General features: G+C 40.5%; 3 protein-coding genes and 6 non-coding genes across 11 annotated transcripts; 5 read left to right on the top strand and 4 right to left on the bottom strand.

Moving 5' to 3' along the window:
• The first annotated feature begins 339 nt into the window (after positions 1 to 339).
• Positions 340 to 5,484, top strand: LOC106940191 (GTPase IMAP family member 4-like). Its single transcript, XM_015022861.1, has 4 exons — positions 340 to 467; positions 2,070 to 2,244; positions 3,449 to 3,544; positions 4,699 to 5,484. Exons 1-4 carry the CDS (start codon positions 387 to 389, stop codon positions 5,127 to 5,129), a joined length of 783 nt encoding a protein of 260 aa, XP_014878347.1. The 5' UTR covers positions 340 to 386; the 3' UTR covers positions 5,130 to 5,484.
• A 2,270-nt stretch (positions 5,485 to 7,754) lies between these two features.
• Positions 7,755 to 13,974, top strand: timd4 (T cell immunoglobulin and mucin domain containing 4). Of its 3 annotated transcripts, none has more exons than XM_015022860.1 (8): positions 7,755 to 7,939; positions 8,631 to 8,809; positions 10,770 to 10,932; positions 12,056 to 12,160; positions 12,267 to 12,346; positions 12,597 to 12,708; positions 13,296 to 13,329; positions 13,490 to 13,974. In XM_015022860.1, the coding sequence occupies exons 1-8, from the start codon at positions 7,849 to 7,851 to the stop codon at positions 13,572 to 13,574; spliced, it is 849 nt and encodes a 282-aa protein (XP_014878346.1). In that variant the 5' UTR covers positions 7,755 to 7,848; the 3' UTR covers positions 13,575 to 13,974. The 3 variants fall into 3 exon arrangements, with proteins under 3 accessions (XP_014878346.1, XP_014878345.1, XP_014878344.1); XM_015022859.1 differs by having other exon boundaries at positions 12,035 to 12,160; XM_015022858.1 differs by having other exon boundaries at positions 12,017 to 12,160.
• Positions 13,975 to 14,502: 528 nt separating this feature from the next.
• trnav-aac (transfer RNA valine (anticodon AAC)) lies at positions 14,503 to 14,575 on the top strand. The gene has a single exon. It is a non-coding gene; the product is annotated as a tRNA-Val (tRNA).
• A 788-nt stretch (positions 14,576 to 15,363) lies between these two features.
• trnad-guc (transfer RNA aspartic acid (anticodon GUC)) lies at positions 15,364 to 15,435 on the bottom strand. Its single transcript has one exon. It is a non-coding gene; the product is annotated as a tRNA-Asp (tRNA).
• Positions 15,436 to 15,546: 111 nt separating this feature from the next.
• Positions 15,547 to 15,619, top strand: trnav-aac (transfer RNA valine (anticodon AAC)). Its single transcript has one exon. It is a non-coding gene; the product is annotated as a tRNA-Val (tRNA).
• Positions 15,620 to 16,095: 476 nt separating this feature from the next.
• On the bottom strand, positions 16,096 to 16,168 carry trnav-cac (transfer RNA valine (anticodon CAC)). Its single transcript has one exon. It is a non-coding gene; the product is annotated as a tRNA-Val (tRNA).
• A 224-nt stretch (positions 16,169 to 16,392) lies between these two features.
• trnav-aac (transfer RNA valine (anticodon AAC)) lies at positions 16,393 to 16,465 on the top strand. The gene has a single exon. It is a non-coding gene; the product is annotated as a tRNA-Val (tRNA).
• A 1,181-nt stretch (positions 16,466 to 17,646) lies between these two features.
• trnav-cac (transfer RNA valine (anticodon CAC)) lies at positions 17,647 to 17,719 on the bottom strand. The gene has a single exon. It is a non-coding gene; the product is annotated as a tRNA-Val (tRNA).
• Positions 17,720 to 20,376: 2,657 nt separating this feature from the next.
• Positions 20,377 to 23,294, bottom strand: LOC106940189 (early growth response protein 1-like). Its single transcript, XM_015022857.1, has 2 exons — positions 22,735 to 23,294; positions 20,377 to 21,626 (listed from the first exon to the last, which is right to left on the bottom strand). Exons 1-2 carry the CDS (start codon positions 22,922 to 22,924, stop codon positions 20,575 to 20,577), a joined length of 1,242 nt encoding a protein of 413 aa, XP_014878343.1. The 5' UTR covers positions 22,925 to 23,294; the 3' UTR covers positions 20,377 to 20,574.
• Between the last annotated feature and the right edge of the window lie 776 nt (positions 23,295 to 24,070).

The following is a 24,070-nucleotide window of genomic DNA, read 5'->3' as shown; positions in this document are numbered from 1 at the left end:
TAACAGAATTACATAGTGCTGAAATAAAGCAAAGTAATCAGGTGGAAAATCTTTCCATGATTTTTTTATGTTAATCCAAAGAGTTATTTCTTTCAGTGTAGAGTATCCAGAGAGAACCCAGTCAACAGAATATAAACAATCCACTAAGATTGGGATTCAAACCAGGACATTTTTGCTATACAACACCAGTGGCACTATGTAATCAATTTAATTACTATTTAGCTACCGTGGGAAACACAAAATTTGTATTGGTTAAGGACATGACTAAGAGTTGGAAGCAGGAAGTGACAACTTGGCGTCAAATGACAAATCGACAAACTGTACTTTAGTTTTTGTCCATGATTTTTTTCTGATATTTTCACAGGTATGAATTTAATGAAGATCAGATGGAAGCCAGACGTGTGAGGGATTACCAGTTTTATGTTTGGGACCACGTTGCTTTGGCCCTGCATGTGGAGAATGACCAGGTACTCTCTCTGACCAACCTGCTGACAGACTAGATTCAGTTCAGCTGAATCTAGTCAGCTGAACTCAAAAAGGTTGGGCACCCCTGCTCCTCAGGGTTGGTTGTCACATGTGACAACTGAAAAACAAATGGGAAAAACGCTCTTTAGCTGACAGAATCAATAAATGTAACTTGTTCTGCCCAAAGCTAAAAGTTAGAACTAGTTCTTAATAAAATGTAAATATTTCTGTAATAATTCATGCTTAAAAAGATGGTCATTTAGTTTAAAAACTTCTATACAGCTAGTATTGGTTCATTTGTAGGTGAATTCTGAGGTTGCAATGCATTATGGCTACCAGAAGCAGTCAAGACGACATTTTTACAGAGAAAGTCTGCTTATCTATGTGCCAACTTCACCTCCTGTGTCTTAAATCTTTAGTTACGCCTCCGAAAGCAACAGCTTTTCCAAACAATTGTACAGAATTGTAATCTGTCATGAGGACCGTAATAAAGGAGCAAGACACTCGGTTTCCTGGCTCATGAAAATTGAGTTTGGCTTGCTGTTGATCTGCGTTAACATACAGTGTGTCCAACACGTAGTGATAACAGTATACAAGTTAAAAAAAAGAAAACGTTTTTACGTATATATTAAAACTTTTGCCATGTCCCAACATGAGGCAGACAATCTGTGAAAAAACATCGATCTCCTCTCAGAGCTAGCCATGCTTTCTTGAAGTTTTTATTTAGTCATAGGATTGTTTATTTTAATGCAACAATGCAGTGTTGTGAGATTTAGTAGACTTTCTGCATAATTTAGGCTGTTGAGAGCCTTGTTGTTTTCAGTCTATTAAATATTATTGATATCAGGTGTTTCAGGCATTCTTTTGACTGAATAGTTGCTGAATTGTGCCTGCAAGATTTTTTTGTATGTTTTTGTCTAAATTAAGGTGATTTTATACTTACTTTTGGCAGATGACATAGCCAGTAACTTTTATACTTAAATTAAAAAAAATTAACAGCCAACCCATGTGATTGGTGATTGGGATCAGTATTGGCAGCAAAAAGCCTGATTGGAGCAGGCCTAGTTAAAAGGTAAAGCTTCTTTCCCCCTAACTTCCTTGCTGACATATATGTACAAAAGGAGCTGAATGAGGCGAGGAATGAAAAACTGTTCTGCGATTTCTGGAGAGACGGCGTTGGCAAGTATTGCATGATGCTTCATATGACAGACCCAGCCCACTTTGAGGCGACAATGCTCAATGCGAACACAACCAAGGCCAGAGTACAACGGGGCCGGCCACTGCCAGGCTCTACAGTGCAAACAGGCTTTTAGACTGACTGAAGACCAGACATGGTGCTACGTTATGGACTGTCGGCAGAGGTTTTACAGCACCAGCAGGGAGACCAGTTAGGCTGTAGTCAGGATGGGAGACAATCATAGACTGAACCAGCAGCTGGTGGACTGCTGGTTAGGTTACAGTCCAACAGGCAACTTGACCTAGATACAAAATACTTGAGGTTTTCGGTTATCTGTGGTTTTGTTGAAAAATAAACTATTCAACTTTTCCTCATGTTCTGTAAGAAGGATGCTGCTCATCTTGTTGGACTGCTTTCTTTTCACCAGGTGCTGAAGCTTGATTTTAAGAAACCAGAAGATTTCCTCACATACTGTGAGAAAGATGATGTGACATATCGTTTTGAATTTCAAAACCTTGATGAAGCTAATGAATTGGTGAAGAAGTGGCCAGAATGGCTGGGTGCTCTGAAGGTGGAGCGTCCGCTTCAGATGCATTACCCAGGTAAGACACGTCTGCATCACAGACTTCATGCAACACAACATCGATCTAACAGTTCCTCTTGTCTCTAACCATCTTTTAGTTTTTAGCAGAACATGCAAAACTCAGAAGCATTTTATTAGTTTTCTTCAGCCATTCAAAGCATTTATTTAGTCGTGATGAAGATGACCTGGTAAAATTCAAACTGACCATCAGAATGAAAACGATCAGGCCTCTGAGGATCTTATTTGTTTGAAAAAAGTATCAATATTAGTTTCACTGGCAGGCAGTAAAGACCACTTAATGAAATGAAAAGATTATTAACTTCAGGAAGTGAATCAGAAATTATATATTAGAATTGTAAGCAAGCATCCTCCACTGTGAAGAGAGAAATGTTAATTTAATACTTGAAAGCGTGTTCAAAACGGACTAAAAGACTTCCTTCACTTCCTCCGCTGCCATCGCTAAAACTACAGGCAGACTACAATTCTCAAACAGCGCGGAAAATCATCCTTCAAAACTTCTGCTGTTCACTGATTGGCCTGAGGAATCCATTTCAATGAGAGAAAGCACAGACTGAGAACTGCGCTTTCTCACTACTTTGTAAAACTCAGTGAAGATGGGAGTATTATTAATAGCAACTGCTGTTAATAGTCAGTCATGTTTTCTTAAATGATTTACTCCGGAAAACATTATTTTATGCTTGTAAAACTAAACAAATCTATGCCAGTGCACTAATGTAAATACTTATACTTGTAAACAGCTAAGTCCATCTTGAAAAATAAATTGTAGATCTCAATGAGATTACTATCTGGTCAAATAAAGGTTTTTGTTATGTTTTTAAGTGTTAATAAATGTTGAAATAGAAAAAATTGAATTCTGGAAAATAAAAACAGAAGGAAGAATTTCAAGAATAGTAATGGGTTACCAAAATAAATTTCATTGAGCATATTGAGGGAACTAACAGTGGAAAAACCTCTAAAGGTCACAAACATTATTTTAGTGTTTGGAGTCGGTAAAAATAATACATAATTCATGAATGTCAAGATCAATTAATTTTCTTATAAGAAGAAATTGTCATGATAGTGAAAAACAACATAATTTTTCATCGCTACTTTTAAGGTGTACTTAGTACGGTGTACAGTGAGTTTCCACATTCTCAAAAACAGCATTTTAAAACAGACTTTGTATTAAAGGTGAAACCACAATCTAACACACTGTATTGCAGTTACAGAACTCAAACTGGTTCTTACTGGGAGCTGTGGAGAGGAAACCAGCTCCACTGGAAACACGTTATCTGGGAAGCAAGCCTTTTATTCTTCAGGTAACTGTGCTGAAATTAAACTCATGTCTTTAAAAGTCCTCAACAAAAAATATTTATCAAGAGAATCTGAAACTTCCGACATACTGGATCTGAATGTTTATGATGAAAACCCAGAGGTTCAGCACCTGCTACACCTAGCTGAGAAGAAATAAAGATAATGTTCCTCCAGAAAGAAACAAACTCTGTACAAGAAGGAAACAATGCAGACTAATAAGGTTCTTAGCAAGAGAACATTGAACCAACTGAAGAAGTAAAACATGAAAAGCAGAAAAACAACAAATAATCATGAGATGCAGCATGCATCCTCAGTTCAACTTGTGCCTGCAACCTGAAATTAACAACAACCATCACCTGGTGGATCTCAGTGTTTCAGAAAGTTTAACTGAAGTTGTGAATGTTCCTAACCAAGAATTTGAGGCTGGATGCAAAGACCTGCTACCAAGCTTTAGATTGACCCCCTCTCTTGTGCCTCCCTATCAATGTGACAGCAGTCACCACTTCCAGGGCCTCATGTGTACGCACTAAAACCGATGCAGCGAGGATATATATGTATATTTATTTATCCAGTGTTGATGTTAATTTCTATACAGACCATATCATATAACCAAATATCCAAATTAGGCAATGCTGTCATCTAGCTACTTCTTCCATTTTTTAAAATGTATTTTTGAACTATTGGATGAGAACTGATTCACTGATTCACAAAATCTAAGTATTCAGGGGCAAAAAAAGCTGATTAGAATATCCCTAGTGAGAACATTTAAAGTCAGACTGAGTAAAGTGATATTTAGTGTTAACAATAAACAGCCCAGGACTTTTTTGGTGAAAATGTTGTGAAGGACGGACTAAGGTATACCTTGAGTGTTGTCTTGATTCCTTCATGCATGTTTGAGAAATTCTTCAATCTCCCATGGTAACCTTTTTGGGGTGCCTAAACGCTTCCTCTCACCAAGCTCCACCTTTTCCACAAAGCTCCTCCTTGGAGCTGCAGTCCCCAGCTGAGCTTCTGCCTCACAGAGCAGCCCTCCTCCGTGACTGCACGTTTGTTGAGTCCAATTTTATATTCTCCCACCCAGACCTCTTCTGAGCTCAGTTCCCATTGAGAAAGTATGATCCTGTTTACCAATACTATCCTGTTACTCTCCTCATCACAGGACTAGATTCAGTTGAGATGAAACTGGACAACTTGGAGGTGAAAATCATCAATACTCCAGAGTTCTCAGAATTGACCACAAAAGAAGAGATAAAGAAGACTCTAAACTATATCAGACTCTCCGGCCCTGCTCTTCATGTCTTCCTACTGGTCATCAGCCTGAAGAACATCACTGCAGATCTGATCAGAACAACAGTACAGCGCTTTGAATCAATATTTCAGAACAAGGCCTTAAGACGCACCATGATTCTCTTCACCCACCAGGACCAGACAGAACCAGACATCCAAGAAATTATGCAAAAGGTTCAGCAATTCCTGACTGAGAAAGTAGGCAATAGATGCCTTGTCTTCAACAACAGACTTGAGGACAGAGATCCTCAAAGGGTCTCAGATCTGCTGAGAGAGGTGAAGAAGATTTTAGGCGGTGAATGAATGGAATGCTAGAATGTTTTATATATCATCACCTTCATTATGGAAAACCTAACTTCACTAATCACTAAAGAATAATGTTTTTCCTACAAACCCAACTCTCAGTCCGGGCTCAGCCTCTAACTCAGCAGCAGAGCTAAAGAGCTGCATTGGCAGAAATCACTGGAGGTGATATTTTATTTTTAATGATTATGTTAATATATAAAGATACATGTAAATCAAATAATTTAAGTGCAGCAGATCATAATTTTAAAGCAATTGGAGTAGGGAGAACGCTCATGCCACCCCACACAAGATGCTGCCCTGGGTGTTTTCCATGTTGCCCACATCAGAAACCACCACTGCAAACAGCCATTTTTAAGTTAATAGAAAAATACCACATATTTAGGCCAACATGTTCAACTAATCGTGGATCCCTTTAACATAAATCTGGTTAATAAAAATGTGCTGCCTCCCTACCAGAACCATTTTCTGGAGCAAAGTTCTACCCTGGTGAATTCAGACGAACCAGAGTCGAGCATGGTTCCTGTGAAGGAAACAAACTTATGGACGTTTAATAGTTATGATGTTTTAGTCTCAGATCAGTGTCTTTCTTGGTGCTGTTTGGGTTTAATCTTCATATATAGATGACCCAGAGGCTCACAAACAATAATTTCTGAAAATGTTCCTCAGTCCTTGCAGTCAATACAATTCTATATTTTATAAATCATTTACAGTTGTTTAAACTTGTCTTTTAATTAAAATCTGATCCTGAACTATGCTGCTGCTGTTCTATCCACTTAAAAAAAGCTAATTCTGTTTGCATTTTAATCTTTATATAAAGAAAGGAATCTTTAATTATCTAAAATATTTTAATCTTTTAATTATCATTGTGTAATTTTATTTACATAGCACATTTCAGCAACAAGACAATTCAAAGTGCTTTACATAAACTGGAGGAAATACAAACAAAAGAAAAGCAGAAGAAAAACAAAAAATTGCAGTTTATGAACTAATAGGAGTTTCTTTGGATAAATAAATAGAAAAGAAATGTAAAAGTATAAAACTACATATTGGTTCCTTATGAACCAATAAGAATAAGTAGTCTATAATTTATAAACTAGTAGGGGTTTCTCTGGATTCTTATTCTGATAAAACTGGGTGGTACTTTCTAAGTTTTACAAGTTTTGCAAACTCAGGAGTTTCTTTATGTTTTGCTCCAATGTTAAAAGTCTAATACTAAATGCTGATCTAAGGTAGTTTCTCTGGATAAACTAATAAGAGTTTCCCTGGATTCTAAATGTATTCTAATTTCTTCTCTGGATGGAGTGAAGCATAAAACAAAATTATTACTATTACTAATTCTTACTATTTTATGGCTTTAGGGTTTACAATAATTTCTGTTTTAATTTAGGGAAAGAGGTTAAACTGTACTTTTAATGTTTTATGAAAGGTTTGTAATGAATGTATCTGAGACGCTGTCTGTATCTACATCCATTACAACATCTTGGTCGTGCAACTTCAATTATTATGTGACTTTAATATATTCTGTAACATTTTAAGTGTAAAATGTGTTTCAAATGGAATATTTTTCTGTTTTGATCATTTGATGGTGATATGTGGAATATAATAAATATATCAAACATGTTATGTTTTCCTTCATTAATTATATGTAGAAACTGGTAGCAGCTGCCATAGATTCAAACAGTTTTAGCATTTTCACAGTTTGAGGAGTGAAAATTTTTTATTTTTTAAAAACTTTCCCATAGTCCTAAGAGACAGGGTCCATTGTATTCTCTGTGCATGGTCCAGGAGAGTTGCACTGATCTCAGATGTACTTTGGATTTTTTTTGTGTGTGTGGTTTTGGGAACTAACGGTCTGATTGGATAACATTGGTCCTCGCAGTGACATGCTGCAACCCCTAGATGTCCTCATTGCCTCTTGTTTCTAACTAAACTATCACTGCTGTGTTTTCCAGGTAACTAGATTCCTCCTGATCACCTCCACCTGTCTCAGATTCACTTCAAGGCTACGTCTGCCATCTTATTTTGAATTTCCTTGTATTTTCAGGGATTCCTGCGCTGGGGCAGATTTGATTTCTTTTATATTAATCATTATTAAACATCAATGATTATTTCTGTTACCCCTATCTAGAAACAGTAGGTTTAAAAGCAGATTTTAAAAAGGATTTTAGCATCTCAATTTAAGGAGAAAGAGCCTGATGGTAACATCCAATGAGAATAAAGGAGTCCTCTGTGTGACTGCGACGTCTCCACAGTGTGTGTCTTACAGTGAAACAAAGTCTTTCTGTCTTCAGTTTTCTTCACTGTAAACACGCTGCAGCCATTCTCAGTGATGTAGGCATTAAAATCTGTGTTTGGCTTAATTTTCATCTCAAACATACCCACCAACATTTTCTATTTAAGAAAACCAAGAAAAACTAGGGGAAAAAATAATTATCAGCTCATATTCCTCAAAAACTGAAGTCTAATTTTAATAAAGATACCATGTTTTAAATAGTCAAATGGGTGGAAAACATCAACCCTGTTAAATCTTCCAACTGTAGAATGATCTGAATTCTTTTTAAGGCAAAAGTAAAATCATCATTGTTCTCAAGTTGAGGCTATAAACATCGTCATCATCCATCCAAACTGACACAAACAGACGCAGTGTGTGTCGCCCCTCCCTCAGTGACCCCCAAACCTCCGTCACAGAGTCTCACTGTTCAGTTCTCATCCAAACATGCAGAAAAAACACTCTTTAGTTGACAGGATGGCTGCAGCGTCATATCCATCACCTCTGGCCTTCATCACCTTCCTCTTCATCCTGTCAGGTGAGACCTACATGCACTAATGTTGTCCCAACAGAACCAACCCTCCACTCTAAATCAGTTTTCTCTCTGTTTCGTTAACTGCTTCATTGTTTTCAGTTTTGAATATGTTGTTTCATAATTATCTGGTTAAAGCTTTTATTACCTCAGAGGATGTTTTCCACCTCTCTGCTCTGCTTGTCTATAACTTGTTTCATCGGTCATGTTTTAAAAGTAGTATCTCAGAGGGTTCAGTTAATTTGTGTTTCAGCAAACGCTTTGTTGTTGTTCTCTGTATTTCCAGGATCTAAAGCATGGTATCATATAGATTGGTTGGGGCTCCTTTAGCCTGAATTACTGCAGCAGTGTAGTCTTCACTCCATAGTAGCTTCAAAGGGAGAATAATGTCTTCAAAACGATGAATATAAATCACAGCTACTCAGACTGATAAACCAGACGTCTTTGGCTTTTCTTCCATTTAGACTACAACCATGCTGGAAAATTTATCTCTTTCCCACAATTAAAAATAAACCAGCTAGCTCACAGTAAAGGAGGTCTGGATGACAGGAAGGCTCAGAGAGACATTAATCAGGTTTCACACTGCGGTATAAATTTAACACCTGATAAAACCTGAGGAACTGTCTGCTCTTGCATGTCTCCTTTACAAACAGCTATGGAAATATAAAATCTGTTTTCTGATCTTTGTGTTCTTAAGGTGGACCGCTGATGTCTGTGTCCTGTTTTAAAGTGACAGAAGGGGGCGTGGCCTCTCTGTCCTGTCAGTACTCCGTGAAGCGATTTGGTCTGAGTCGGGTCTGTTGGGGTCGAGGCTGTGGGACCTTCTGGTGCAACAACATCCTGGTGCAGACAGACGAGAACGGTGCCATCTCCCAGGTCTGCCATCTTCCTTTGGTTCTCATTCCAGCTTCAATCAGTTTAAACTGGCAGCAGTAAACGCCTCAGTCACACAGCAGACTAATGCGACCCAAATCTGACTTTTTATGTCCAAAATATGCTTTGTGTTGTTTAATATTGCAGTATGTTGTCATTGTTTTATGTCTAAAATATTGAATTTACTGCAGTATACTGTGGTATAGACAAAACTGCAGTTTTCTGCAAAGGAAGATTCACTTTAACTTAAGAAGTTAAGGCACAAATATGACAGTTGTCAACTGTTTTCAACCATTGGCTCATCACTTGCATATGCCTAGGTAGATTAGCTTTAGCTAATTATTTCTGAAACAATGAACAGCTAACAAATATCAACAACTAAGCAGCTACCATCACACATCGAGAGGCCTTCATAAATTCACTTTAGCGACTCACATGCAAATGTTAGATGAGAAATAAAAGAAATTACCAACCTGTTTTCAATTTCAAAACAGCTTTTTGTGATGAGCTCTTGCAAGTTGGCTGGAAAATCCATGCTCTTCACTCTCATCAATTTGTAATCACTCAGTAGCTCAAAGTGGCTGGCAATTCACCAATGAGAAGATCGCATGCGTTGATGTACAAGCTGTTTCAGTCATGGTAACTACACTGACTGCGCACAGTTAACACAAGAATGCAGCGCCAAACTAATAAATGAGACGTCAACAGCTCTCGTCAACCATGTGAGGTTTTAAACCTCAAACACATTCAAAACCTTTTATGGACAGGTGTCCAAAATATTGACCTTACTGTCGTGTACTGTGATGTACTGTAAAAGCTAAAACTGCAGTTTTCTGCAAGGGAAGACTCACTTAAGCTCATGGGGTCAAAACACTGACATGATAGTTGTCAACTGTACATTCTGATCAAAGTACATGTCATGTTCCACCCTTGACTTGTCATTTGTACAGACCAAGGCAGATTAGCTGTAGGCTAATCATACCTGAGACAACATAAGCAGCTAATGAATACCAACAGCTATAGAGCCACCATCACACATTGGAACAACACTTTCATATTAGCAACACCCATGCAAATGCTAAGAAATGAAGAAATGACTTACCTGTTATTTTCAAAATCACCTTTGCTAGCTGTGCTTCCTTTTTTCTTACTATCTTAATCTTGTTCTGATCTTGTGATGATGCTGTCGGCTCAGAATAACTTTAAGACGGCAGCATCCATTATTTCTGCCGTAAACAGAGCTCTACAGGGTGACATCTATGTTCTTCTTCTGTGCATTTGTGTCGCTTTGTGGTCGTAATTAGTTCACAGAGAAGTCTGATTGTGGTCCCATTTAATCAAAACCATGAAAGACCACAAAAAAACATCTGATTTCAGCAAAAAAATTAAATCTCAATTGAGAATCCAAACTTTCTGTGTTAATGTAGCCAAAATGTTCTTCAAAAAAAGTCCAACATAAACCTGTTTCTGGCTTTTTTTTGTTTTTGATACAAATCTGCAAACACTATCTTTCTGGCCGATAGGGAATAATTTGATCATTTGTAAATTGCCTTTTTTTATATATAGAAAACTGAAATATTTAAACAGACTAAGAAATTTGATTTTAGGTCTTATAATTTTAAGATTATTCAGATTTATCTCAAACCTTTTCTTATTGAGAGCTTATCTTTTTTTCATCTAGTTAAATAGACACTTGCAAAATCCAGTTACGTTTCTTTGGAGTTTGAAAGAATTAGTTTCATATTGATCATCATTATAAAACTTGTATTTAAAACATGTTCATAAATGTTCTGGAGCTGATTTATTTTACACACACGAGTTAAAGTAGCAGTACCTGCAGATAGCTTAAAATCTGAGAGTAGTAGGAGAAAGCAGCAGAGAGGAAAGTGTCTTCCAAGACCTTCTAAGCCAGCTCAACCTTTTTCCAACAGCTAATGATCTGAACCTGACCTTGACCCTTCAGGTGGATGACAGATATCAGCTGACGGGGGACATCCTGGATGGACAGATGGACCTGGACATCCTGAATGTGAGGAGGACAGACAGCGGGCCGTACTGCTGCAGGGTCGACGTTGACGGCCTGTTTAACGACAAGAAGATGATCATGAACCTCAGAGTGGTGAAAGGTGAGATGAATCATGAGTTCAGTTTAAACAGAACTGCACCAAAACATTTTCCCAGGTAAATCAGATGCTGAAGCTCACTGATTATTAAGAGTATTAGCATCTTCCTCCTACTCACCCTTCATTATGTAAATTTACTGAAAACTGGTCTCTCATTCCCTCGTTATTGTGGCTTCTAGCAAATACAAATAATTTTGTTTATTCTAACTGACCTAAAACAAGAGAAGGTTGGTCTGATTGAACTTCAGATGGTGCGAAAATATATTTGTATCTTCCTACACAGTGTACATAAACATCTAATTTCAAGTGTATGTGGGAAAAGCCCATATACAAAAAAGTCCAACAGCTTAAATGCATCCACACTAAGTGCGATTTGCAATGGCTTTTCCACTGATAAATGTGATGGTAGCAGGAAAAATGGCTCCAACAGCTAAACTCTGACGCCTCCATTTTATTTCCATTTGGTGAAGAAGGAAATTGTGCTCAAGTGTCTTCTTCAGAGGTTTTTGTGTTATTTCCTTCAGTGGTTCTTGGTGCAGCGCCCCAACTGGCGAGGAAGGGAACAGGTTGCTCAAAGGGTTTGGTTGGTTTGACTCAGCAGAAAGAAAGAGAACCACAGCAGCTGGAGGAGGAACAGACATTAGGTTTCCCCAAGAAGACCTGCTAAGCCCGGTGGTAGAGGTCCATTAGCAGCACAAAATGTTTTTGTATTAAAGAATGTCAAAAGTTGCACAAATTTAGAGGTGCACGAGGAGGCATCATAATTTGGAAATGTTAGCATGTAAAGCCAATTGGCAGGTCCAGTTCAATGCGTCAACTATAAACCTAGTAATCTGTTTTTACTGTCATCGTTACTGGTGTATAAAAAACCCTATTTAATAAACAGCCTGGTGGGGAGGCAAATAAAGCCTGGTTACCCACCAGGCTTATAATATACAGAGGGAAACCCTGAATGTTGCAAATTTTGGTCTTCAACTGAACCAAATCTACCAGACTATCAGGAGGGAAAACAGCCTTAAAAACATGTAGATGTCAAATCACAGCCAACTATTTTTCAGTTTCATCAGACTACCTAACTTCCAGTTAGCTGGGTTCTTTAACCCAGCTAACAGTGTCTTTCTCTCAGCTCCATCCACCAATCCTCCTCAAACAACCACAACAACGGTGATGACAACCGCCAGAGTCACAGAGGCGAGGGCCACTGAGGTCTCCACAGAGCTGACCACCACAGGTTAGTAGGTCCATGAGGAATGTGAGGCTGAGCAGATCCAGACAGAGACTGAAGCTCCTTCCCCTGTCTCTGGGTGTCAATGCTGTCTTCCTCTGTCTCCTGCTAGTAAACTGGAAAACCCTGCTGTCGTCCCAGCTGGACCTGCTGAGGAGAAACTCCACGCTGCTGCGCTCTGACGCCATCACTGTAAGGATCCTCACCATGTCTACTTTAATACTCTGCAGCTTTTTGTGACGTTCTGCTGAAGCTTTGGCCTTCAGCTAACCCTGAAGGACATACTGTTGACTTCTGGTCACTCTGGGTTCAGTCTGAATTTCCAGAAACAGTAAAAGTGTTGCTCTAATGTGGAGCCTTAAAGGATAATAAACTGGGCTTTACTTATCAACCTCAGAGTGAATTGATCTGCCTACAGGACTGACATTCTTGTGTGTTTCAGGTGGAGGATCCTCTACCGTCCCTGTCTCTTCAGATCAATGCTCCCGTCCTCTCTCTCTCCCTCAGCATTTTGCTGCTCATCGCTGCAGTTTTCCTCTTTCTGGCCTTCAAACGTACGTCACAAAGCTTTGGTTCATGGGACTTTACTCTTATTTTTCTGTTTTTAAAACATCACATACAGCTGTGTGCATGTCCAGATCCAGCTTTCCTTACAAGCAGACAGACATGATCATCGTAAAAATAATCAAGCAACATTAGAAACACATAGATGCTACACTGGTAGTGTAAAGTCATACACGCTGGTGTGTGTATGACTTTACACACTAGCGTGGTTGCTATCAATCAATCAGTCAAGTTTTATTTGTATAGCACCTTTCAGCAACAAAGGCAACAGTGTCGGGAATATTGGTAGTTGGGACAATTACACAATCTCGCATAAAATCTGAAAGAGGAACCCAAAGTTTTGTATTAATTGTCAACACAACAACCAGATAAAAGATTGGATAATTTATAGATTTCAGAAATTCTCAATAAACAGTGGAATATCATCAGCATATAAATGACAGGACACATTTTTATAACATTTCAAGATTTGACATTAAGGGAAAATGTATATTATGAAGAGAACGGGACAATACAGCGTTAGGAAGTCAACTGTACTTCAGTTAGTTGTTTATTTTTCCTTCGGCTTTTGATGCAGGTGGGATCTACAGAGGCAGTTTAAAGACAGGATGGTGAGTAACCCGTCTACTAACTACTAACTTCTGGTTCTTTCATCATCTTGTGTTGTTCTGATTAGTCTTTAAAACACCAGAGGATCAGAGTTTATCCTGATGAAATACCCAAAGTCTCTGACCTACACTGTGACCAGTTTTTCTTCTCTTCCCCCCCCAGTTTGTCTTCAGATGAACCTCCTCACATCATCTATGAGATCCGCATGAGGAGACCAGTGCAGGAGAACATCTACACTCTGGACTAGAGCATTTATGACACAGAAACAAAAGGCCTCTTCACAAAGACAGAACTGTTAAAACATCCGGATCCAGCCTGGGATTTTATGTTTTACTTCTAATGAGTCTGACTTTTTAACTGCGGCATAAAGCAGTATTTGTCCATATGGGGGTGAAAGGACAGGGATGATTTTGTTGTGAAAAAGTATGTTTTCTTGGGTTGTAGATGTACAATGGAAAACATGCCGAGTGTATAACAATGTATATGAGTGTATAATCAGGACTCAAACAGAATCATTCATACAGACCAGATATGCTGAATAAGAGCTGGAGTTTGCAGTTAACATGTTTTCAATTTTTGTGTTTTAAATGTTTTGTTCCTTCAGTGTGATTATACTGTTGGTAGAAAAAACAAGCAAGCTTCCTATGCTGTGTTTGCTGATTTCTTATAAAGCTCTGTGTTTGTCAGCATGTGAGACTGAGGCTGGAAGGATTATTCATAACGTTTTAATCCCCCATGGACTTATAGCTGCATTTCCATTGTCCATAAAGTTGAGCAAATTGGAGTACAAAAATTAATTGGCTTAACGGAAATACAACAATTTTGAAAAACTCATGTTTTTTTGCTAAAAGGTTTTTTACGCTAGAATGAAGTGGTTTTTCGGCTGTATTGAAATTGATGTTTAGTAAAATTACAATGGAAACACTTTTTCTGCATCACACGAGTCACAAAAGTTGGGTTTCTCATTAGAAAGTGTTGGATCCATAATCGCTGACTCCAATTTCCCAAAAATGCACCATATGTAGCTACTTCCAGGCACAGACATTGAGCTCAGTGATCTTTCACTGTGATTTTAACTACTATCATGCCATACTTCAAACATTAAAAATACTCATAATGGCCTCGCCTGATTGCACCACCTACCTAAATCTATTCATGTTTGTGAGACAGCATGGGTTTCCGTAGTGTAGTGGTTATCACGTTCGCCTAACACGCGAAAGGTCCCCGGTTCGAAACCGGGCGGAAACATTGTTTTTCTTTTAGTTCAATTTTTTTTTTTTACTGAAAGTAGTAATGGATTAATCACTTTTCCTATTCACCATTTTGTCAGAATACTTTCAAAGTAAGTGCAAAAGAAAGAAAAGAACATGTTTCATATGAAACCACTACACTGCAGAAACATTAAGAAAACACCAGTAACCCATCTACTAACCAAACATACAGGAATAAAGCATAAAACTAAAACAGTCTAAAGATTGTGGAAATCAACGTTTAAAAAGGTCTTTTCTGTATGCAAAATAGTCCTCCATATTACATCTTTGCACTGCATCTCAGTAGCTTTAACCTTCACATACATGTGAATGTGTGCATGTATGGGTGAATGTCTGAATGTAGTGATACAATTGCGGGCCATTTACTATTTCTTGCTGAATCTGCTGCATTTTAGCGAATAAGCTTATATTTTAACAAGAGACTCATGTTTTGATTAGCTTACAATTACAGGCACTGAATTTGGCAACTGTTGGTTTCCTAGCAAGAAAGAATCAAATAAAAACAATATCTCTAAACATGTGAGAGAACCAACCATTGTCTGTACTCACAAGTACTCAGACTAAGCCAAAGAAAGTTAAAACAAGTCTAATGAGCTTTTGCCAGACAAGTCCTCATCACTGAGATGAGTGCCATTTGATTTTTATTGAAGGGACAATGGCGATGAGGGGGTGACACTTTTAATAATTAAGCATTTTAGTGAAAGACAGCAACTCCTTCGTTTTGTCTATTGAAACATTTTTACAACATGTAAAAATAACTGCATCCTCCCCGTCGGGGAATCGAACCCCGGTCTCCCGCGTGACAGGCGGGGATACTCACCACTATACTAACGAGGAGTGACCTGAGTAAGCATGGTCATGTGACACATTTAGGCCTGTCAGGTCCGCCCTACAAGGGACAGAGTGTTCTTATCTACAGATATGATAGCTGGGGCCATGCATGCCAGGGTTTCCGTAGTGTAGTGGTTATCACGTTCGCCTAACACGCGAAAGGTCCCCGGTTCGAAACCGGGCGGAAACATGTATATTTATGTTTTGTCTGAGAAGCATATGTCAGAAAATTTTAATTAATTATTCCAGCATGGTAACAAAGTATAAGTTGAGAAACGCAACACACGTATATCACTTGAACCACCTTAAACTTAGCAGCTTTAACAACCATGTCATAAAATACTTAAGAAAATAACATTTGACTTTCGAAGTTACATGTCAGATTCTTTTCAAATGTGAACCTGGCCACTTGTTTATCTGATACGTATCAAAATTCAAATGTGACCTAACGTCTAGGTCGCATTCATCCGACTTGAATGTCCCTAGTCTAAAAATCCGATTTGACAAAAAAATCAAAATTGGGTCACTTCAAGATGCAATGACCCAATTTCACTTCACTGCATCTTCTATTACTACTTCTACAGTTACAGAAGAAGTAGGTATTCTATTACTGGAAGGCTTTGACTTGGTCGGCTTAATTTCTAATTAAATAACTAAAAGAAAAGTTGTTTCCGCCCGGTTTCGAACCGGGGACCTTTCGCGTGTGAGGCGAACGTGATAACCACTACACTACGGAAACTCATGATAGCCCTGTACCACCAACTGATCCTTGTACACCAGTGTACCATGGCAGCAATACACTCATGCTTTTATTTCCTATCTGTTAACATATAGCTACATATCTTCAACTATTTTGTATAATACTCATAATGAGTTGGGCTCTTCTGTGACTTCTCACTGTAGTCACATACCAAAGGATGGCCACAACTACAAAAATCTACACCTATATATCATATGCCATGGGTTTCCGTAGTGTAGTGGTTATCACGTTCGCCTAACACGCGAAAGGTCCCCGGTTCGAAACCGGGCGGAAACATTATTTTTCTTTAAATTCCACATTCACTTTATCACATCAAGTAGTAATAACACATTGAGACTGCATCTGCAATTTTGTCTAAGTGTTTTTAAAGTAAGTGCACTTTTGTCTTCCATTGTCCACTTTCTACAGAGGGACTGTAAAGAGCACACTGCCAGCAGCATCCCAGGGTGCGTTCACACTGCAGCCTGAAGTGACTCAATTCCGATTTTTTGGCAATTCCGATTTTTTTGCCGGGGCCGTTCATACTGCCAGTAAATGCGACCTGTATGCGTTCTGCAGTGTAAACGGGCAAACGACCTGAAAGTGTCCCACATGCGCAGTAGAAGGCGCAATAGCGTCAGCGTTATAAGTGTTCTGCCAACTGCCATAAAAAGAAGTGCTCCGTGTTTGCGGAAGTAAACATGGAGGCTAACGGTGGAGCTTAGCTTACATATTTGAAGTTGTTGTCCGGCCGGAGCAGCATATTAACAACTTAATCCTCATATAATCCATCATGGTTGTTGTTTTTCTTCCTACTTGCGCTTATCAGGACACAGAACAGTGACATTTGTTGAGAATCAGTGACGTTCTGTTCGGATGAATGCGACCTGGACGTTAGGTCGCATTTGAATCGGATACGTATCGGATATGGGTCACATTTGAAAAAGAATCCGACCTGTGCTGTTCACACTGCCATGAAAAGATCGGATACAGGTCGCATTATGTCAAAAAAATCGGAATTGAGTCACTTCAGGCTGCAGTGTGAATGCACCCCCAGTCTGAGCTTCCTTCCATTCTCGACATAACTTGCAGGCGCTGCCTGAGCAACTAGGGCTCAGACAATTACAAAAGACCCTTCCACCCTCAGCATGGTTTGTTTTCCCTGCTGCCCTCTGGCAAAACGTTCAGCAGCTTCAAATGCAGAACAACCAGATTCCATAACAGCTTCATCCCTCATGCTATCAGACTACTAAACTCCATTAATCTTTTTTTTCATACTAAATTTTGCTCAATATGTACATTTTAAATGTACAGTTGAATGGCAAAGTCCGTCTATGTCTATGTCTCCTATTTAACAGGAGGTTGAAAGAATAGAAAGAAAATCAAGCAAACGCATGGAGCTGGTTCCGATTCAAAACCCAGCAAGTGCGTAACAGAATTACCATTTGACAAAACTGGCTTCTTGGAAAAAAAAAAAGTGTTTCCGCCCGGTTTCGAACCGGGGACCTTTCGCGTGTGAGGCGAACGTGATAACCACTACACTACGGAAACCTGTAAAAGACAGTCAGAATCACCTATAAAAATACTTTTCGAAAAAAACCGGTCGCATAATGGATTCAAGCATGTTTCACTGCGGAGCCCATATGTCTTTTTTCAATTCCCATTTCAACCCTGCCAGAATGCCTAGGTGGGGCCCATGTGGGGGAAAGGAGGGCTGATATATGGGTCCCATATGGTCTGCCCTCCTTTTCCCCACATGGGGCCCACCTAGGCATGCTGGCAGGGAATTAAGAGTACCGCCAAAAACGCGAAGTTCACTCCTAAAAAGTAAAAAAAAAAATCCTCAATAAATGGTTACTGTGGACGGGGTATAAAGAAAACCTGCGACCTGTGAGTTAATTTCTGAAGTACCATTTGATTAACATATCATCTCAACAATAAAACCCACTAGTTCACAACTATCATGTTTAATTAAAAACTTATGAGTTCGTCTTTACATAATAAAATATTATTTCTAAAAAACAATTTAACAACTTCAAAGCCGACCAAGTCGCCAAATGTGGCGACTTAAAGCTAGCATAACCTTGCACTTCACCTCGCTAACCCGAATTAGCATCCTGCTGTTTTTTTATTTAATACTCAATAAAGATACACGCAATGAAACATATTTCTCACCTGTCTGTCCGTCAGTTTTCACCACAAAGCTCCGGCTCCACATTATTCCAAGTTTGCGAAAGTAATGTAAGATTCCCGGGCGAAAACTAGCGTAATCATTTCGGAGAACTTCAAAGTTATGCGCATTAATCCCCCTCTCACTTGGTACTCTGGTTCTGTGTACGTCCGCACACACCTGGCTCTACGGCCGCTGTTATTTATTACGTAAAAGTGCGTCCTTAATTCGGTTCAGAAGCAATTTTCTTTCATTTGTATCCTCCCCGTCGAAATCTAATGATGTCAAGCGAGATGTGAAGGAAACACACGAACACAACCGAAGTTGACTGATCTCAATTAATCAGATTTGGTTGTAATGGTGAGGTAGGGAAAAAAGTAGATCCCACAAAACTAAAAACTAAAACCAAACATAAAATTTTTAACTTCGATAAACTGTTATTACCCGAAATGTCTATAGAATAAAAAAAATAATAATACAACAAACGCGTCATGTAGTTAAGGCCTATTTTATTGTGATGGATGGATAATACGTTTTATAGGGTATGAGAGTAAAGGGGGCAGAATAAAAGTAAAATTTATTGACATCTTTTGGTCCTACAATTGAAAAAGTAGAAAACTTATGAAACAATAAGCATGCAAGGTGCTGTGTGTAGATTTAGTGTCAGATTGTTGCCTAGGTTTAAAGGTATTTTGACTTTTTAAAACACCGAACCGGTTTATTTGAAGCACAAAGTGCCTTTATTGTTTTGTATTCTGTTGCTTTAAAGCAAACCAGGATGGAAACCAGTAAGTGGACTGAGGGTAAAGGTAAGAGAGATCATGCTTCTCTGTCATTGGTCAACACCATCAGCTGATTAACGGCTCAACGAATCACAATCAGTCAAATTGAGCGAGATTAAAAACTTTATTTAAAGAACAAGTTATGACTTTTACTGAAAGTAACTGAAAACTGTTTTTAGTTTAACGGCTGCAGAATCATTTTATTCAGTCCAGTCTGACCTGCCGTCCCAGTCCGGTGTTACATCACACAGCACGCGCGCACACACACACACACACACACACACACACACACACACACACACACACACACACACACACACACAGAGAGAGAGAGAGAGAGAGAGAGAGAGAGAGAGAGAGAGAGAGCGCCCGGGTGTTCAGCCAGCAGGAAGCTCCTTATAAGGATACAGGACATCCGCTGGAGTGGCAGGAAGCACCATATTTGGGCTGAAAGCTGTGTTGATTTTCCTGTAGGGAGCAGGCTGAGCCGGCTGTGACAAAGTCTGATCCCATTGGCTGTTTGACACACACACACACACAGTATTTACTTCTGACATAAAAGCCTACAGATAGCCATTCTGCAATCTCCAGAATATTCTTTTTAACTGATGTTTTAACCTAAAATTTCACTAATACTACCAGTGTTATTCTCTTTCAGCTCAGTTTGAGAAAGACTAAAACCTTTGAAAGAAGTGTTACTTTAACGGGGCAGTATCATGTATTTTCCAGGCACATAGAGACATTTTATTTCACTAACAAGTAACTGTGCTACTTTTAGTTGTTATAAAAATGCTGTATATATCAAATTTTACTTCCTTATTTACCGCCTCGGTCTCTTTAAAAAGACAAAGGCCTTCAGGAAGTTCAACATGACTCCACTATTAACCCCATCAACATTTTTACCAGCGTTGCTCTGAGCAGTAGCTCTTATAACGACCTCAACAGCTCCACCAGCTGTTTGCTAATTGCTGCTTGCTAGTCTGAAGGAGCTCAGTGAGATAGAGCTGCATCTTGAAGGTGGGGCTAAGTCCAACCAGGCATTTTGGAAAGCTAAATGGTTGCCAGAGATAAAAGGCTTTCTCAAACATGTATGAAATTATCAGCAATGTGTTTGATGATTGAATAACTTTATAGCATGATGTAAAGCTAAAAGCAGCTGATTTTATACGATTCTTTTTTTTACATTTAATTATGTTTTCTGTCGTTTTTGATCTGAGTGGAAGCAGTTAAAAATAAACCAGAAAGCAGATGCAGTGTCAGGATTTGAACGGGTTTTATTTTCCAGCGTGTAAACACACAAACATCCCATAACCTACTCAGTAGGCGAAACACCACGTGCACGCTCATGCACGTTCATGTATGTACAGTATCCACATGTATGCACAAAAGAGTCCAGGCTCAGGGTTCTGACCGGCAAGGTAACAGTCTGAGGTCAGCAGTCACAGCGGGGTACATCAGCAGATGTTGGAGCTGTGGGGGGACGGCAGCTCTGACAGGGGGCTCCCCATGGGGGAGGAGCAGGACGACGAGTACAGGTGGGGAGAGGGGGAGGAGGCATAGATCTGGGGCAGCGAGGGGGGCGACGGCATAGTGACAGAGGTGCATGGCGTGGTGGTGGCGCATGGTGTGGCGGTGGCGCATGGCACAGCGGCGGCACTCCGGTCTGCCCGGCGGTCCCGCTGCCTCTGGTGGATCTTGGCGTGTCTCTTGCGCTCGTCGCTGCGGGCGAACTTGCGGCCACACTCGGCGCAGGCGAAGGGTTTCTCCCCAGTGTGCGTGCGGATGTGCGTGGTCAGGTGGTCGCTGCGGCTGAAGTTGCGCATGCAGATGCGACACTGGAACGGCTTCTGGCCCGTGTGGACGCGCACATGGCGCGTCAGTTCGTCGGAGCGTGAGAAGCGGCGGTCGCAGCCATCAGCGGGGCAGGCGTAGGGGCGCTCGTGGGGCGGCGTCTTGCACTGCCGCCCTGTTGGCAGCTTCCTGCTCCTGCAGGCGGCGCCGTGTGGCTGGAACTGCGAGGAGAAGGCTTTAATGGCGGGCAGCGGTGTGAGTGGCGGCAGCACTGGCTTCTGGTCCGCCTCAGCATCCGGTTGTGGCAGCAGGTAGTCCGGCAGCATGGGGATGGTGGCCGGCTGGGCATAGGGCGGGGCCTGAGGCGGGAAGGCCTGCGCGGCGAGGGGAGCGTCGCCTGGAGGAAGCAGCTCTGACCCATACGCCGGTGTCACAGAAAAGATGGAGGTGACGTCAGCAGAGCCGCAGCTCTGAGAGGCTGACGGTGATGTCACTGATGATGTCACCGATGAGGAAGAAGTGGCGAGACTGCAGGAAGAGGGCGGCGCTGCCATGCTCACCAACCCGGACAGCAGGCTGAGCAGAGGCTCCGCCCATTGACTGCTGGCGGCAGTGGCGCAGGAGGTGGACGGCTCGAATGAGAAGCGGCCGCTGTAGGCGAGGCGGGGGGTCAAGGGAGGGAGGCTCTGAAGGTCAGGGAGGTCACACAGCGAATCTGAGGGAGCAACACAAACAGGTCAGGCACATCTGAACATCCTCACATCTGATTGGCTCATACCAGAACATCGTGTTTTAATCTCAGCTCTAACACATTTTCACAAATATCACCGTCCATCTTTACACTGAAAACTTATTTTTACTTGTTAGTCTTTTACCTGTTTAACATCACTTTATTGAGTTCAGGAACAGCTTTGTCACTTTATCTTATTACTGATGTTCAGCACTTTGCTGCAGCTCTTAAGCCGCTTTGTCAATACATCATGATGTAAGAAGCAACTTTCATTGAATCGAAGGAAATTTTTCCACCAGCAGGTTTCCATACATCAGTGGTGTCCAAACTTTTTAGCATGGGAGCCAAAAATGTCAAGCTAATGCTGGAGGCACCAAACCTTTAGTATTCTTTTACTTTTATAATTTCAAAAATAAATTTGACAGATTTAAAACAAAAGACAGCAAACCATTTCTTAAAATTTTCTGGTAATTTTCAGACTTTTTCTATATTTTATTATTCTAAATTTAGGCCATTCTTGAATTGGGCCACCTAATATAATTCTGAGGGCTGCAAATGGCCCTCTGGCCTACACTTTGGACACTCAGTCATAAAAGTCTGCTAGAACAGCCAGATATTGCTTTAAATTAGTGCTGTTTTTGTACACATTTTTGTTTCAAACATGCAGATCCAAGCCTGTCTCGATAACAAATGTAGCTGGATGATAAATCATTCCAGAAGTTTTTTCTATAAACTATGCTATTGTTGTTTTGAAGCCATTTCTGGTAAAAAAAAAAAAAAAAGAAAAAAAAGGAAATCATACAAAAGAAAATTAATAAGCTAATTTTAATTTATGTGATGAAATGAATTTATAACTTATTGGGACAAGTATGCACAAACTCTTTTCACGCTTAGCAGTTAAAAAAAGTTACTTTTTGGGTTTTATTTCATGATAAAAACGCGTTCATAAAAAACAGATGAGGCCTCTGCAGAGTTTCTTCATTAAACATTTAATTGATATTTATTGTGTTTTTCTTGTTTTGTTTAGTTGTTTTGTTTGTGTTGTCTTTCTTAGTTGTTTAGTTTAGTTGTGTAGTTTGTTTTGGTTGCTCACCTGTGAACTCGCTGGGCTCGGCGCTCAGCAGCCCGGCCGCCTCGACTGCAGACGCGGCGTTGTGCAGCAGCATCTGCAGCTCCTCCAGCTTCGGGTATCCGTCCAGCGGGGACGGCGGCGCCGGATGTCCGAAAAGCGGCTCGGAGATCTGGAGTGCGGACAGCAGCAGCTCCGCTTTGGTGGCCGCCATCTCTCTGGAGGAGGAGGAAGCGGTGGAGCTCCGGTCCTGCGGCGGGTCGGAGTCCACGGATGAACCCGGCGGAGAGGCGCTCTGGCGGAGCAGGAGCTGCGGCAGGATTCGGTGGTGCTCGGAGGAAGCCAAGGCTGGAGGGTGGCTGGTTCTGGTTCCGGGTGTGTACGGGTGTTTGTTAATCACCTCCGGACTTAAATAACATCAGGCGTTTTGGTTCCGACCGCTCTCAACCTCAGCTTAACTTCTGTCGGAAACTCAATGAGGATTCCCAGCTTTATAAAGTCTCCTTCGTGACGTATGTTCCCAAATATGGAGGGAGGAAGCCCATATATGGGCACAAAGGGAAGCTTGGAGGCCCAGTTTCCGGGTGCCGCTACGCTCTTTGTGCTGCACTTTTCGGACCGCGAACGCCCCGGTTCGGTTCAGACCCGAGCCCAGACGCCGGACTGAACCCGGAGCGCAGTGCAGACGGCGTACAGTCCGCCGCCATGGCCGGAAACCCCGTAGACACGTCACATCTTGTTTTCTCCAGGCTCGACGTCACGTGGAGATATTCCAGCAACGTCACGACTTCCTCGAGCCTTATTTGGGAGTTTTCCTGTCAGACCGTTGATCTGAGAGCCAGAGCCATCCTGCAGCCCAGCTGCTGATAAAAAAAATATATAAATACCTGAGTGTCTGGCCGCTTTTCAGAATAAAAGCTTCCAGAGCCGGGTTGTGAGAGTCAGTCATCTGGATCAGAGGTTCCCAGTGTGACCCCGCGTCTGGAGCTGAGAATTCTGGGAAATAACAGAGTTCAAAGATGAAACTAACGTATATCGTTTATTCTCCTGTTTATATTGATTTATAGTTTATCCAGTTGGTTTTCTGGATATTAAATACTGTTGCGTAATATGATTTCATGCTGCACTGCCTCTCTGATATTATGTTGAAAGGAAAATAAAAACAACCTCAACCTGAATATCAAAACTTTTCTTTTTTTCGCAAACCTTCAATGTTTAGAGCTCCAATTTTTTTTCTGGTAAATTTCTCTGTTTCATCTCAAAATGTCAGATCTCTTTATCATTTCGATTTAGGGGGCTTACTTGTATTTTTTGGAAAATTTCAGAGATTAATCTTAAAATTTGTAATTTTTTTCTAGTA

Source organism: Poecilia latipinna, unplaced genomic scaffold (genome assembly GCF_001443285.1).
Source record: "Poecilia latipinna isolate Pla-1442-1.1 unplaced genomic scaffold, P_latipinna-1.0 Scaffold3118, whole genome shotgun sequence".
Lineage (NCBI taxonomy): Eukaryota > Metazoa > Chordata > Actinopteri > Cyprinodontiformes > Poeciliidae > Poecilia > Poecilia latipinna.
Note: the sequence above shows the minus strand (reverse complement) of the source record. Positions and strands in the feature narration are given on the sequence as shown.